The sequence below is a fragment of the Danio rerio genome, chromosome 9 (assembly GCF_052040795.2).
Source record: "Danio rerio strain M-AB ecotype USA chromosome 9, GRCz13ab, whole genome shotgun sequence".
Classification (NCBI taxonomy): domain Eukaryota; kingdom Metazoa; phylum Chordata; class Actinopteri; order Cypriniformes; family Danionidae; genus Danio; species Danio rerio.
The window spans coordinates 33,981,691-33,994,198 of record NC_141029.1 but is presented as its reverse complement, the minus strand read 5'-3'; the positions used below and the strand labels follow the sequence as shown (position 1 = coordinate 33,994,198).

The 12,508-nt window shown below is 36.4% G+C and overlaps 1 protein-coding gene across 11 annotated transcripts in view; it reads left to right on the top strand.

Annotated features, from left to right (window-relative positions):
- ankrd44 (ankyrin repeat domain 44) overlaps window positions 1-12,508 on the top strand; it is a 52,601-nt gene that overhangs the window by 29,891 nt on the left and 10,202 nt on the right. For 6 of the 11 annotated variants that reach the window (XR_015499640.1, XR_015499639.1, XM_087268094.1 and 3 more), the window contains exons 15-22: window positions 3,839-3,904; window positions 5,625-5,736; window positions 8,140-8,211; window positions 9,055-9,256; window positions 11,043-11,130; window positions 11,378-11,495; window positions 12,004-12,223; window positions 12,338-12,425. Coding sequence is in view for 9 of the 11 variants with exons in the window: in XM_087268094.1 (XP_087124220.1) it covers window positions 3,839-3,904; window positions 5,625-5,736; window positions 8,140-8,211; window positions 9,055-9,256; window positions 11,043-11,130; window positions 11,378-11,495; window positions 12,004-12,223; window positions 12,338-12,425 (966 nt within the window). In the remaining 2 variants the exon portion in view is untranslated. Of the gene's footprint in view, window positions 1-3,838; window positions 4,042-5,624; window positions 5,737-8,139; window positions 8,212-9,054; window positions 9,257-11,042; window positions 11,131-11,377; window positions 11,496-12,003; window positions 12,224-12,337; window positions 12,426-12,508 lie in introns of all 11 variants that reach the window. The other 5 variants (XM_087268095.1, XM_087268092.1, XM_087268091.1 and 2 more) reach the window with 2 other exon arrangements.

Here is a 12,508-nt window from a genome sequence, read left to right as displayed (position 1 = left end):
ATGATGCTGTACAAACTCAACATATGTGCTCTAAAAAGATGTAGCCTCATCTAATGTCTATGAGCAAGGTTTTCATAGTGGTTCATAAAAAAATTTGATTACATCTTTAATGCCCTCCAACCTTTTTTGGATATCGCATGGGCATAATTAATGTTACAAAAATATTCACATTCGTGTGTTTGTGTGCACTTTTGATCAGTTATCAAAAATGTTGGTTTGTGTTAAGCACTTTCTGCTGACAGATTTTGCAGCACGCACTGTGTTGTTGATTTTTAATGCTAGTTTGTATTTGAAGCAATGGGATGGTGGAGTTAAAGGTGCTGTGAAGTGCTTTGAAATGTGCAGTTTTCATTCAAAATTTGACCTAATCTCAACAGAAACATGAAGGCAGGGCGGGACCTGGAGTAACTCCTCCCCTTTAAAAAAACAGTCAGTAGTATTTTCCTCACAGCTCTACCAGTAAGAGTGGTTGAGCTCAAGTGCATTAAATAAAAAGCAAATGAGAAGCCTTAGGGGGGCGGGGCATGTCAGATACTAGAGAGCATTTGATTGGTTAAGATTTGATAATAAACTGAAGTATGATGTGACATGAAAAAAAATTGTTGATCCATTTAGGCGGAAGTGACAAACTGCCAGCTTTGGGTGTTCATGGAAGGTTTATAGCTCATTAACGGAAATTTTGTCATTGTTTTGGAGCACATTAGCTTATAGACATTCTTAAAATGAACATACTGATTGTTAAATCTTAAAATCTTAATTTAAATTTCACAGGATTTTATTTTATTTTATTTTATTTTAATTTATTTATTGACTAAGGGTAAAACACCCTCTAGCTGAATATTTTACAGCACACAAATAGACCACACTTTGGCCAAACTAAATGTAACTTACAGTTCTAGGTGCATTTTTAACCCAATGAAGTGGGTTCGACACAGGCATCAGGTGAAATGGAGTGCAGCACCAGTCCTCTTCTCCAGAGACTGCTAGCAGCTACAGTAACACATATATCTGTTACCATGGCAACCACGGGCTATTTTTAAGTCTCTTGTCATTGGGGTAGTTTATGTGCAGAGACGGGGGTTGACGTCAAGTTGATACGACATACGGAAACACCTTTAATTTTGTCTAATTTAATTAGCTGCTATAATTTACAAGGAATTTTGTGAATAAGTAAAGAGATGTGTCATACTATAGTGTCATTCATTCATTTATGTGTGTGAGTTAGTTATGATGTGTGTGATTATTAAATAGACACATTTTGTGATATTAATTATATATATATATATATATATATATATATATATATATATATATATATATATATATATATATATATATATATATATATATATATATATATATATATATATATATATTTATATAAAATAATAACCGATGAAGAATTTTATTGTCACAGTTAGAGGAAGGAGGACCCAAATGCAGAATGAGTGCAGGGAGTGTTTATTGACAATAATATGTGAAAAAGGGGTTAAGTGAAGCACAGTTCAATGGTGTAATGGACAGGGTAGTGCTGCTGAGTCCTGAATGGAGCAGACAGACAAAGGAAGTTGTGTTGGAGAGTCCTGTTGAAGTAATCAGCGGCCACAAAATGCTAGGAGAACAGCAGACTGAGCCGGGATGCTCAGGCCAGGCAGGAGGTGGTGAAGGCCTTGGATGAGACACTGCTGATCAGTGATTCTGGAGAGTTGTGGTCTCACTGTGGGCAGGGCTGGACAAAGACAGAGAGAGACGAGACAAACACAGACACAGGCTGTTTTGCAATATGTGTTCTTCAGCGACCATGCATCCTCATGTTCTCGTGTAATGTCAACGTCAAGTTTAGTTCCAAAAACTCAGGACCACAAGTATGGAGGACGTGTGAAAGTTCCCAGATGTGTTTTTGTAATCGAGGACACATCGATGCAGACTTGAGCAGAAAACTTGCTCGCAAAGTCCCAGAAGTCCTTGCGGCTGAATAAAGGGGGTGGGAAGTGCAGCATTCTATATAGATTTAGTATTAAAGTTCAGAGATCTAACTTATCTCAGAAGTTTCCGCAAATGAAATGATGAAAGTAAACATTACCATGAAAATTTGAATAGAGGCATAAGCGCATTAAGGGTGTTTATTTGCTGAAATTTGTATTTAAATCTGTTTTATTTGTATTGTGTAAAGTATATTTGTAAGGTATTTATGCATAGTATATATTTTGAAAAGGGGAAAAACAATAAGTCATTGTATGAATGCTTTAGTATTTAAATTTCCCATTAAAAACGTGTGAAGGTCACATGACCAACAGGAAGAAGCACGGAAGAACGCAGCATCTCATTTCTCAGAGGACGTGTTCTCTGTTCTCGTGGCCTTCTGAGTTCGTTCTTCCAAAGTAACTTGGCAAGAACGCAAGTCTGTTCTCAGCATTCTTGGAATTTAGAAACAGCCACAAAGACAGGGCAACTAAACTAAGAAACAAAATAATAAAACAAATGGAAAACTAAAGCTGTTAAAAATAAAACCAAAGAGAAATTAAATTGTATTCAACTTACTGAAATAAAACGGGAAATATATCCAGTAAAAAGGAACTAAACACTTAAAACTACTAATAAAATAAAGATAAATAGAATAACTTAAGAAAATTTTAAAAAGGTGAACTAGACTGGGATGACACCGAAGGCCTACTGAAAAACCACAAACATAAACAAACATTAGACAAAGACAACTCAAACTAACCAATAGCAGCATAGAGAGAAACACGCACGGTCAAGTCACAAGCAACAATAAGTAACATGAAATACAAGATGCAACAATAAACTGACAAAGACATGAGGGAAGAGAGCACAATATAAAAGGAGGAAAGAACATGAGGACCAGGTGTAAACATTGAGACTTACGAGTACTAGATGAGGGCTGAATAATGGGGTGTGGCAGTTGGAAACAATGAGGGAGGAACAGAGGAGCACATGGTGAACACAAACACAGGTTGAGCCATGTGCTCAGACACAACATAAACAGACACGTTGAACAAGGACAACACAGACACAACATCTAGCATTGACCCATGACATTCATTCATTCATTTTCTTTTCGGCTTAGTCCCTTTAATAATCTGGGGTCGCCACAGCGGAATAAACCGCCAACACTTAACAAGCAAATGTTTTAGGCAGCAACTCATCACTGAGAAACATCCATACACATTCATACACTACAGACAATTTACCCAATTCACCTATAGCATTCACCTATAGCACATATTTTTGGACTTGTGGGGGAAACCAAAGCACCTGGAGGAAACCCATGCGAACATGAGGAGAACATGCAAACACGGGGAGAACATGCAAACTCCACACAGAAACGGCTGTGAGGCAAACGTGCTACCCACTGCGCCACCGTGCAGCCAGACCCATGACAGTTATGACATAACCTTTCTGACATGGTACCACAGTTACAATATAATTAGTTTATTCATGTTCTCATCTTTGTAAAAACGTAACAAACAAGAACAAAATCATAATAAATCAACATTCACTTATCACAAATAATAATAATAATAATAAAGCAATTTCTAGCTGGATAAGTTCATTCTAATAATTCAATTTATGAGCCAAGCCTAAACAACAAATTCACACGCTTATATTAGGTGGACATGGCAACCTTCCAAGTATCAACAAAACGCAAGGCTGAACATTAATTTAGGAGGGTTTGCTCTCATTTAAATGGTCACTCTTAAAACTTTCCAGTGTGTGTGTGTAGCCATTCATATTATTCACAGCCTTTTTTTTTCTTCAAATGAGTGACTTGATTAATTATTGAGTGAGAAGTGTCTGTGTGTGATTCTCTCTGAAGGCGGCGTGTGGTCCTGGAGCCGGAGAGTGACGGAGTTCAAGCTGAGAGGGAGAAGGAGGCCGCTCTGTGAGTTCCCTGGAACGGTCCACATCTGCTCAGCCTCATCTCTCTGTCCCCCCTCTGTGTCCACATGTCCCACCGTTCACTCCTACTGTTTACGTGTGTGCTGTTCTGATGCCAAAACACTGGATGCTTATGTCTGTGTGCGTCTTTAACCTCATCATTTTCATGTCTGGGACAAACTAAATGTATTTTCCTTCTCTTCCCTCTCTTTATATGCATTGTTTTCTGTTATTTCAATGTATTATTGCACATAATCTATATGTTTATATATGCGTGTGTATATTACATGTTCAGTCTATGTTATTTCCCTGCTGAAAAAAACAGCTTAAACCAGCCTAGGCTGGTTGGCTGGTTTTAGCTGGTCAACCAGGCTGGTTTTAGAGGGGTTTTGGCCATTTCCAGGTTGGTTTCCAGCCATTTACAGCCTGCTTGATCAGCTTAGCCAGGCTGGGAGCTCCCAGCCAAAACCAGCTGTGTCCAGTTTAAGCCAGGCTGGTTAAGCTGGTTTTAGCTGGTCATTTTCCAGCCTGACCAGCTAAGACCAGGCTAGAAATGACTGGAAACCAGCCTGGAAGTGGCCAAAACCCCTCTAAAACCAGGCTTGTTAACCAGCTTAAATGAGCCAACCAGCTTAAGCTGGTTTAAGCTGTTTTTTTTCAGCATGGGAGCAAGTACTTGACAACGCCAACAATAAATAAATACCTGACCACAGGACTACAGTATATATTATATATACAGTCTGGTTCTCGAATATGATAGCCTGCGGTATTCTGCAATATCAGAACTCTTACAGCCTCTTCACTCTTGTGTATTACTCTGCCCACATATAGTGACAGCAGATCAATAAACTCACTACAGTTTGACAAATATGTTTTGTCATCACCTGTTTCGTCATCAGTTTAGACATTACGCTAGAGAATCATTCAAACACTAGCTCTAAAGTGACGGTGGTGAATTAGTAATGGCTTCTGCTGTTCTGACGTCAGCTGCAGATGTGAATGAATGGCAGAAGAAAGTAGTTCCTCATACAGAATGGTTTTTAGACTCTTGTCTAAAAAAATGTTTCATTTTTCTTTTTGATATACACGATCATGCTGTCAAAATGCTGTATAAGGCAAGGCAAGTTTATTTAAATAGCACATTTTATACACAGTTGTAATTTAAAGTGCTTTACATAAACTGGAATTAAAGCATAAATAAAATAGAAACAAATAATATAAAGACAGATGAAAACAGCATAACGACAGTTTTTCCATATTCCAAAACACCGGTGTATCATAATTTCTGCGATATGGCTGTATATTATCACTGCGCAGGCCTCCCACCAGTGTCAATTCATAGCCGTATTGCACTGCTACTCGTGTGATATTGCTCATATATATGTTTTATTTTATTCTTTTACAACATGACATCCCCATTTTCTAACATGCAAAATAAAGCATTTTATTGTCCTTTTGAAAAGAGATTGATTGACATGCACAAAAAAGTTAAATGAAAAGAAAACACTTCTGTTTGAGTACTTTGTTTAAATATTCTATTTGTTTAGAAATATATATTTTTAATTATGTTGTTCTTGATTAAAGCAGTTAAATGTAATCTGTTTTTACATTTCTGTATGGAAATGTAACATGTGTCTTATACTTCAATGCAACAGTTTTGTTTTTCTTTTTAAGTAAGTATGTGTTTATATAAATGTTATTTATTTCTATGCGTGTGTTTGCAGGTGTCTGGAGTTCCTGTTGCAGCATGGCGCTGGCCCATCGCTTAAAGATAAACAAGGCTACAGTGCGGTTCACTATGCTGCAGCGTACGGCCACAGACATTGCTTAAAACTGGTGAGAATACAATTATGTCCTGTGTGAGCTTCAGGGCACTTCCTCTGTTATCAACGGTCACTACAACATTACATTTAAATATGTGACCTAACATGCAAATGGGTTTTGTCCAATGTTTGGTTTCCTTCTTGGGTTCTAAAATGATATACATTTGAAGTCAGAATTATTAGCCCCCCTCTAGAAATTTGTTTCTTTTTTAAATATTTACCATATGATGTTTAACAGAGTAAGGACATGTTCACAGTATGTCTGATAATATTTTTTCTTATTTGTCTTCTTATTTGTCTTCTTATTTGTCTTTCTTAAAAGTTTTATTTGTTTTATTTTGGCAGTTTTTAATTAAAAAAAAACATTTTAAGGTTAAAATTATGAGCCTCTTTAGGCTATATTTTTTTTCGATAGTCTGCAGAACAAACTATCGTTATACAATAACTTGCCTAATTACCCTAACCTGTCTAGTTAACCTAATTTACCTAGTTAAGCCTTTAAAAGTCACTTTAAGCTGTATAGAAATGTCTTGAAAAATATCTAGTAAGATATTATTTATTGTCATCATGGCAAAGATAAAAGAAATCAGTGATTACAGATAAGTTATTAAAACTATTATCCTTAGAAATGTGTTGAAACAATCTTCTCTGTCAAACAGAAATTGGGGATAAAATAAACAGGGGGGCTAATAATTCAGGTGGCTAATAATTCTGACTTCATCTGTATATATTAAAACGATTGTTTACCAAAAAATGAAAATGTACTCAGGCTCAAACCATACAAGTGTTTCTTTTTCCTGTTGAACACAAAATAAGTTATACTGAAAAACTTTGAACCATTAACATCGTAGTAAAAAAATAATTCCTATGGAAGTACTATGTTTCTGACATTCTTTATCCATCTCAAGTATCATGTTTTGGTCAACAGATCAAGGAAACTCAAACAGGTTTGCATGAGTAGATGATGAGTAACTCATGACAGAAGTCTTCAACCTATTGTGCGACACCTGCTGGTGAAGTGAATATGTTTATTATTCAAAAATAAGTGTTCTTTTATTCTGGAAATGTTTAAAAATTTAGGCATTTTGGCAAGAAATTAATAAATGTTTAGATAATATATTCCATATCCCGATCGATTTTTTTTTCCTTCTCAACGCTATACTTAGGCCTAAAAAATCCTATGTTAGAAGAAGAATTTGACAAAATAACTGCTGAAAATTTTGCTGATAGCCTGTAAAAAAGCCATAAACACAAAATGGTTACAGCTCTAAATACCTCAAATTAGTGACTGTTTTGACATAATTTATTAAATCTATTAGATGGAGAGGCTAATAATGAACTGTCGTTTACAGTCTGAGAAGTTTAATGAGACATTGAGAAAACATGTAGAATGTATTCTTCCATTAAGACCAGATTTACTATAGAATGAAGTCTGAAAGATGTGAATGTTATTTTGTTTAATTTTGTTTATTATTTTTTGCAATGAGAGAAAATATTAAATAAAGACAGCGAGAAGAACAATACCCATTTAAAAAATAAACTAATAAATAAAAATTTACATTTAACATCCCAAAAGCACCATCCTCACAGTTTCATATGTATATAGTTTACGTAATAAAAATAAAGAAAAGGCTAGACTGGGTGCCACAATAAGGGTTAAAAAAGTACATAATTGTAACTGAAAAGCAACAAATCCGTTTAATCTGTTTTCTTTTTGACGATATGCAAAACAGTTACGAGTGTAATGTTTTGATTGTTTTTATGATGTTTTTATCCTTAAAGCATTAATGTAACTTCCTTATTTACTTATTTATGGACATTTTTTTTGTATTTTATAATTTCATTTATTTTTACAGTTTCTGGATTCGGATGTTTGATTGTTTTGTGTACCCAATGTGGAAAACCCTATATACAATACATCTGTATGTAAATTTGGAAACTGCAATAAAAGCTAAATAAAAAAATAAATAAATAAGTGTAGGGCAGTTTAATTCAAGACAAGTCAAGCTGAGCTTATTGTCATTTTGCTACATGTGTGGGCAAACAGTGGAACTAACTGTCATGTCTTGCAGGACCACAGTGCTATGTTTGTAATTTATAAATGTGAACAACACATAACCTAAGACAGACTGTACAAGTATTTTTACACAAGACAGAACAGTATTGTTCTACATATTGTACAAATGAGGTATTGAAAAGAATTTGTGTAACATGATTTGTGGTAAACAAGTAAACCTTGTTTTCCTTATTGAGTCCTTGTAAGTTGTAGTTTAGGTAAAGTGTCTGGTGCATATAGAGGGAAAAGTGCTTCTACAGGTGGTTTGTCAAGTCCACTTACCTGTGCGAGGCGCACTCAAAAATGTTTTTTCTGGAGTCCAACGAGAATAGCTGTAATTCAGATCATATTTGATTTCAGCTTTTGGACAGAGATGAAAACCATCAAGATGACATGGAGAACAACCAAACCAGAAGCCCTTTACATCTGGCTGTGAGTCCAAATTTACATCTTTAAAAGCACAACATGTATGATTTTTTTTCATAAAAAATTTCCAAAAACCACTAGAATAGTAATATACATTTGGCTGACTCATGTTTACATTACCCCAAAGATTTCAAATAATGTTAAAATCCAGAAAAATAAGCAATTTTAAGTAGTGACAAAGGTCATGACCTTTCTAATGACGTCATACACCCTCAATTCCCGGTTTGGTTTTATAAAAGCAGGGAAATGCCAAAGATGCTTTAAAATGTTGTGCATTTTATCAGACTGCACAGAGCATGTTCATGACAGAAAGAACTAGAAGTGGTCGACTGTGACATAACTCCATTGCTTGAATACTTTAGCTCACCCATAAACATAATTTATGCATGATTCTCTTAAGATGTAATTAAGACAACACCTATGATTCCACACTTACACTATCATCAAACTTTGCCTTTGTTTGTTGTGAATATGTTCCCTCTAATGGCAAAATTACATAGTGAGCCTTTTAAATGTACACACACACACACACATAGTAGTAGCACATTTTTGAAAAACGTCTTTTATTCTAACTAAGAGTACATTTATTTGATGGAAATGCATTAAAACTGTATATTAAGAAATGTTTTTACACTTTAACTGTCATATCATTCTTTTAAACACGCTAAAATCAATCATAGTACCTTTAGAAACGGCTGAGCACTGTTATCTACTACCTAATGCCACATTTTTCACAGAAAAACAGAGCTTAATAGGTTTGATCACCACAGATTACTTGCTTAAATAGGAGTAATATTTGAGAACACGTTTAGAATTTGTACACCTTTCAATGTGTGTATGTGTGTCTAGGCATATCACGGGCACGCGCAGGCTCTAGAAGTGCTCTTGGAGGGTCACTGTGAGGTGGATCAGGGGGATGAAGTTGATCGGACTCCACTGGCCCTTGCTGCTCTCAGGGGCCACACTGACTGTGCTCTCACACTTCTGAACCACGGGGCTTCCCCGAGAAGCAGAGATACTGTCAGAGGACGTACGCCCATCCACCTTGCAGGTGTGGTGGAAACTATTCTGCACTTTTTTTAATGCATTATTGTTTGTGATTGTTACGTGTTTAATTTATGTTGGATGAGATGTAACATTCAGTCTCTAATGGTGCTGGGTGAAAATGAGAAAATGTTGAGCGAGAAGATGGATAAGTGAAACAAAAATTATCAATTTATTAAACTGAGAATATCAAACAATGAATATAGAAATTTAGATTTGTACTTTTTTTGTAATTTAATCAAAAACAGGACTGTTGCCAAAACAAAGTAATAAATATATAACAAAACAATCTAACTAAACTCCAATCCACTAAACTTACCAAAGAAAAATGCAGAAACAAACCCGTAATCTTCCGCGTATGCGATGCTTAACTAAACTTCTTATCTATTCCAAAAGATAATTACGAATGTGGCAACTCCTCCATAAAATAACACTAGCACAAAAAAACTATGCTGCACAAAATTACTAGAGTTCTCATAAAGTACACACTATTAGCAAAGACTATACACAAGTATACACAACTAATTCACAAGACATGTCACTCGTTTCTGTCAATATGGTGAATAAAGCCCTGCCTACTGGTACAAGAGGCAATCAACGATCCCCATACGGTGAAAAAAGCCTGCCTTTTTGAACAGGAGCCAATCATAGATCGCTATAGACCAGGGGTCAACCAATTTCGTTCCTGGAGGTCCGGTGCCTTGCAGGGTTAAGCTCCATTTTGCCTCAACACACCTGCCTGGGTGTTTCAGGTATACCAAGTAACACCTTGATTAGCTTGTTCAGGTGTGTTTGATTAGGGTTGGAGCTAAATCTACTGGACACCAGTCCTCCAGGAACAAGTTTGGTGATCCCTGCTATAGACTGACAATACTCTGGGGGAGGGGCTTGGACCAGACATGAGTTTCTGTTGATTTTGTGTAATTTAAATGTTTAGAAATAAAACTAACGGGACAGATGTCGTTCAATTTTATTGGTGATTCCTAATATGAAATTCAGTCATAAGCTTTGCAAGCAATTTGGGAGAATTTGATGTTTCCCCAGTCGGACAGAATGCCCGAGCATACTGCCCGAGAGGCGTTTCAAAGATGGCCGCCATGTAAAAATGACTTGCCTTAAAGGGACTTTGCCATAAGCAAAACAAGAGCTTATCTGATAATCCAATTCGAATTTCCAATAATAAATACTAAATTGTGCTGCACAATCTAATAAATAAATCACTTAAATGAGAGACAAACTAAACAACAACAGCAACAAAAATAATATAAACAAATGAACAGGCTGGCCGACACAAGTGAGGAGTTTGGTGGCGAGCCAATCGCTCCTGCTGAACGGCGCAAGGGAACGTCTTTTATACGTGGCGGACTAGCTCCTGATTGGTGCGCCGAATGCATCATGATGGTGATTGTCAGCCTTCTCGATCAATGGTTGCGCACCTAGGACAGGACAGAGTACACAACAGAAGAGAAAACAAAACACCACAAAACATACGTGAAACGTAATAGTGATATTTGCAAAAATGTTATATTACTGTTAATAGGAATTATCTGGGATTTGTTGATAACAATAATTGATTGTTTGCTGAGAATGCCTTTTGTGCTACTTGAAGATTTTTTTTGTATGCAAATATGCATTTTACTTGATTGTTACAATAAAATATTACGATTTTTAAAAGCTCAGTGCTGCCATAAAATATTAATTGGTTGATCAAGCAGCCTTAATTAATACCATTAATAATTTTGTAATGAACATGTCTCCCTTAGTAATAGTAAATACATTTTTTTTCTTTCCAGTCATGAATGGTCATACATCATGTGTGCGCCTCCTGTTGGAAGACTCTGATAATGCAGATCTGGTGGACACAGCCGACTCTCAGGGACAGTGAGTTATAGATTAAGAATTTAAGTACTTAGTTACTACTAGTACTAACATTACATGCTAATAAAAAAAGAAACAACTATACAAATCGTCTCCCTAATTTCTGCACTATCAATGAATACAAAAGCATTAAACATGGTGACTAAAGATATATAAATTTTTTTTTTTGAAAGCAGACATCTAAACAAAGTTCAGAAAGAGATTCTTTCACTTGAGAGTGCATTAATTGTGTGTGTGTGTGTGTTTGCAGGACCCCTCTAATGCTGGCAGTAATGGGGGGTCATGTGGACGCTGTGTCTCTTCTGTTGGAGCGTGACGCCAGTGTGGACATGGCTGATCATCACGGTCTGACTGGTCTACACCTTGGGGTGAGTTTCATGTGTCATGCGCCACGTTTTCAGTGGAACAAACTGTATTTGATTTGAAAATGTCTCATAAAAAGCGTCATTAATGTTTTAAAAATATTGATGACAGTTCTTATGGCCTCATGGCAATCATGTTTATGACAGATTTATGACAGGTTTTGTTGTCTTGGTAATGTCAAGTTGGCAAAAATGACAACGACCAAAGAGAGGTTGTGATGGATTGGTTTATGTCAAGTTGTCATCTTTGCATTTAATATGCCATAAGTGAGCGAATGACACCTTATAACAGTTGTTATAAGCATGCATTCACTCTCATTCACAATCAGACAGTCATTTAGTCTTATGAACACCCCTTAAAGTAAACTGTTACCAAAAACTCACAGGTTTGGAACAAGTGGAGGATGAGTTAAGCAAATTTAAATTTTTGAGTGAACTATCGCTTTAAGGTGTACTGTTAAATATTTCTGTGGTTGTCATGACTGTTTTTTGAAACACTTTTTGTCTCTTTCAGCTCTTATGTGGACAGGAGGAATGTGTTCAGTCTCTGCTGGAGCTGGAGGCATCAGTGCTGCTGGGGGACTCCAGGGGTCGGACAGCAATCCACCTGGCTGCAGCAAGAGGCCACGCATCTTGGTTGAGCGAATTGCTCAGTATCGCGTGTATTGAACCCCCGTTGCCCCCTTTGCGAGACAACCAGGGATATACGCCCTTACATTATGCCTGTTACTATGGTTTGTTTTTACAGTCTCCATTTAGAGTTGAAATGATGAAATCAGAATGTAGCTTTTGTGAAGCATTGTGGAATAACTTTGTGTGTGTGTGTGTGTGCGTGTGTGTGTTTGTAGGTCATGAGGGCTGTGTAGAAGTCATACTCGATCAAAAAGACTTTTGCCAGTTTGAAGGGAACCCCTTTACACCTCTGCATTGTGCTGTGTACGCCAGTTGTTAGCCTCATGTCTTAATTTCTCTCACTTTTTGCTCTTCTTTTCCTCTGTTTTAACTTTGCTGAATCCTCT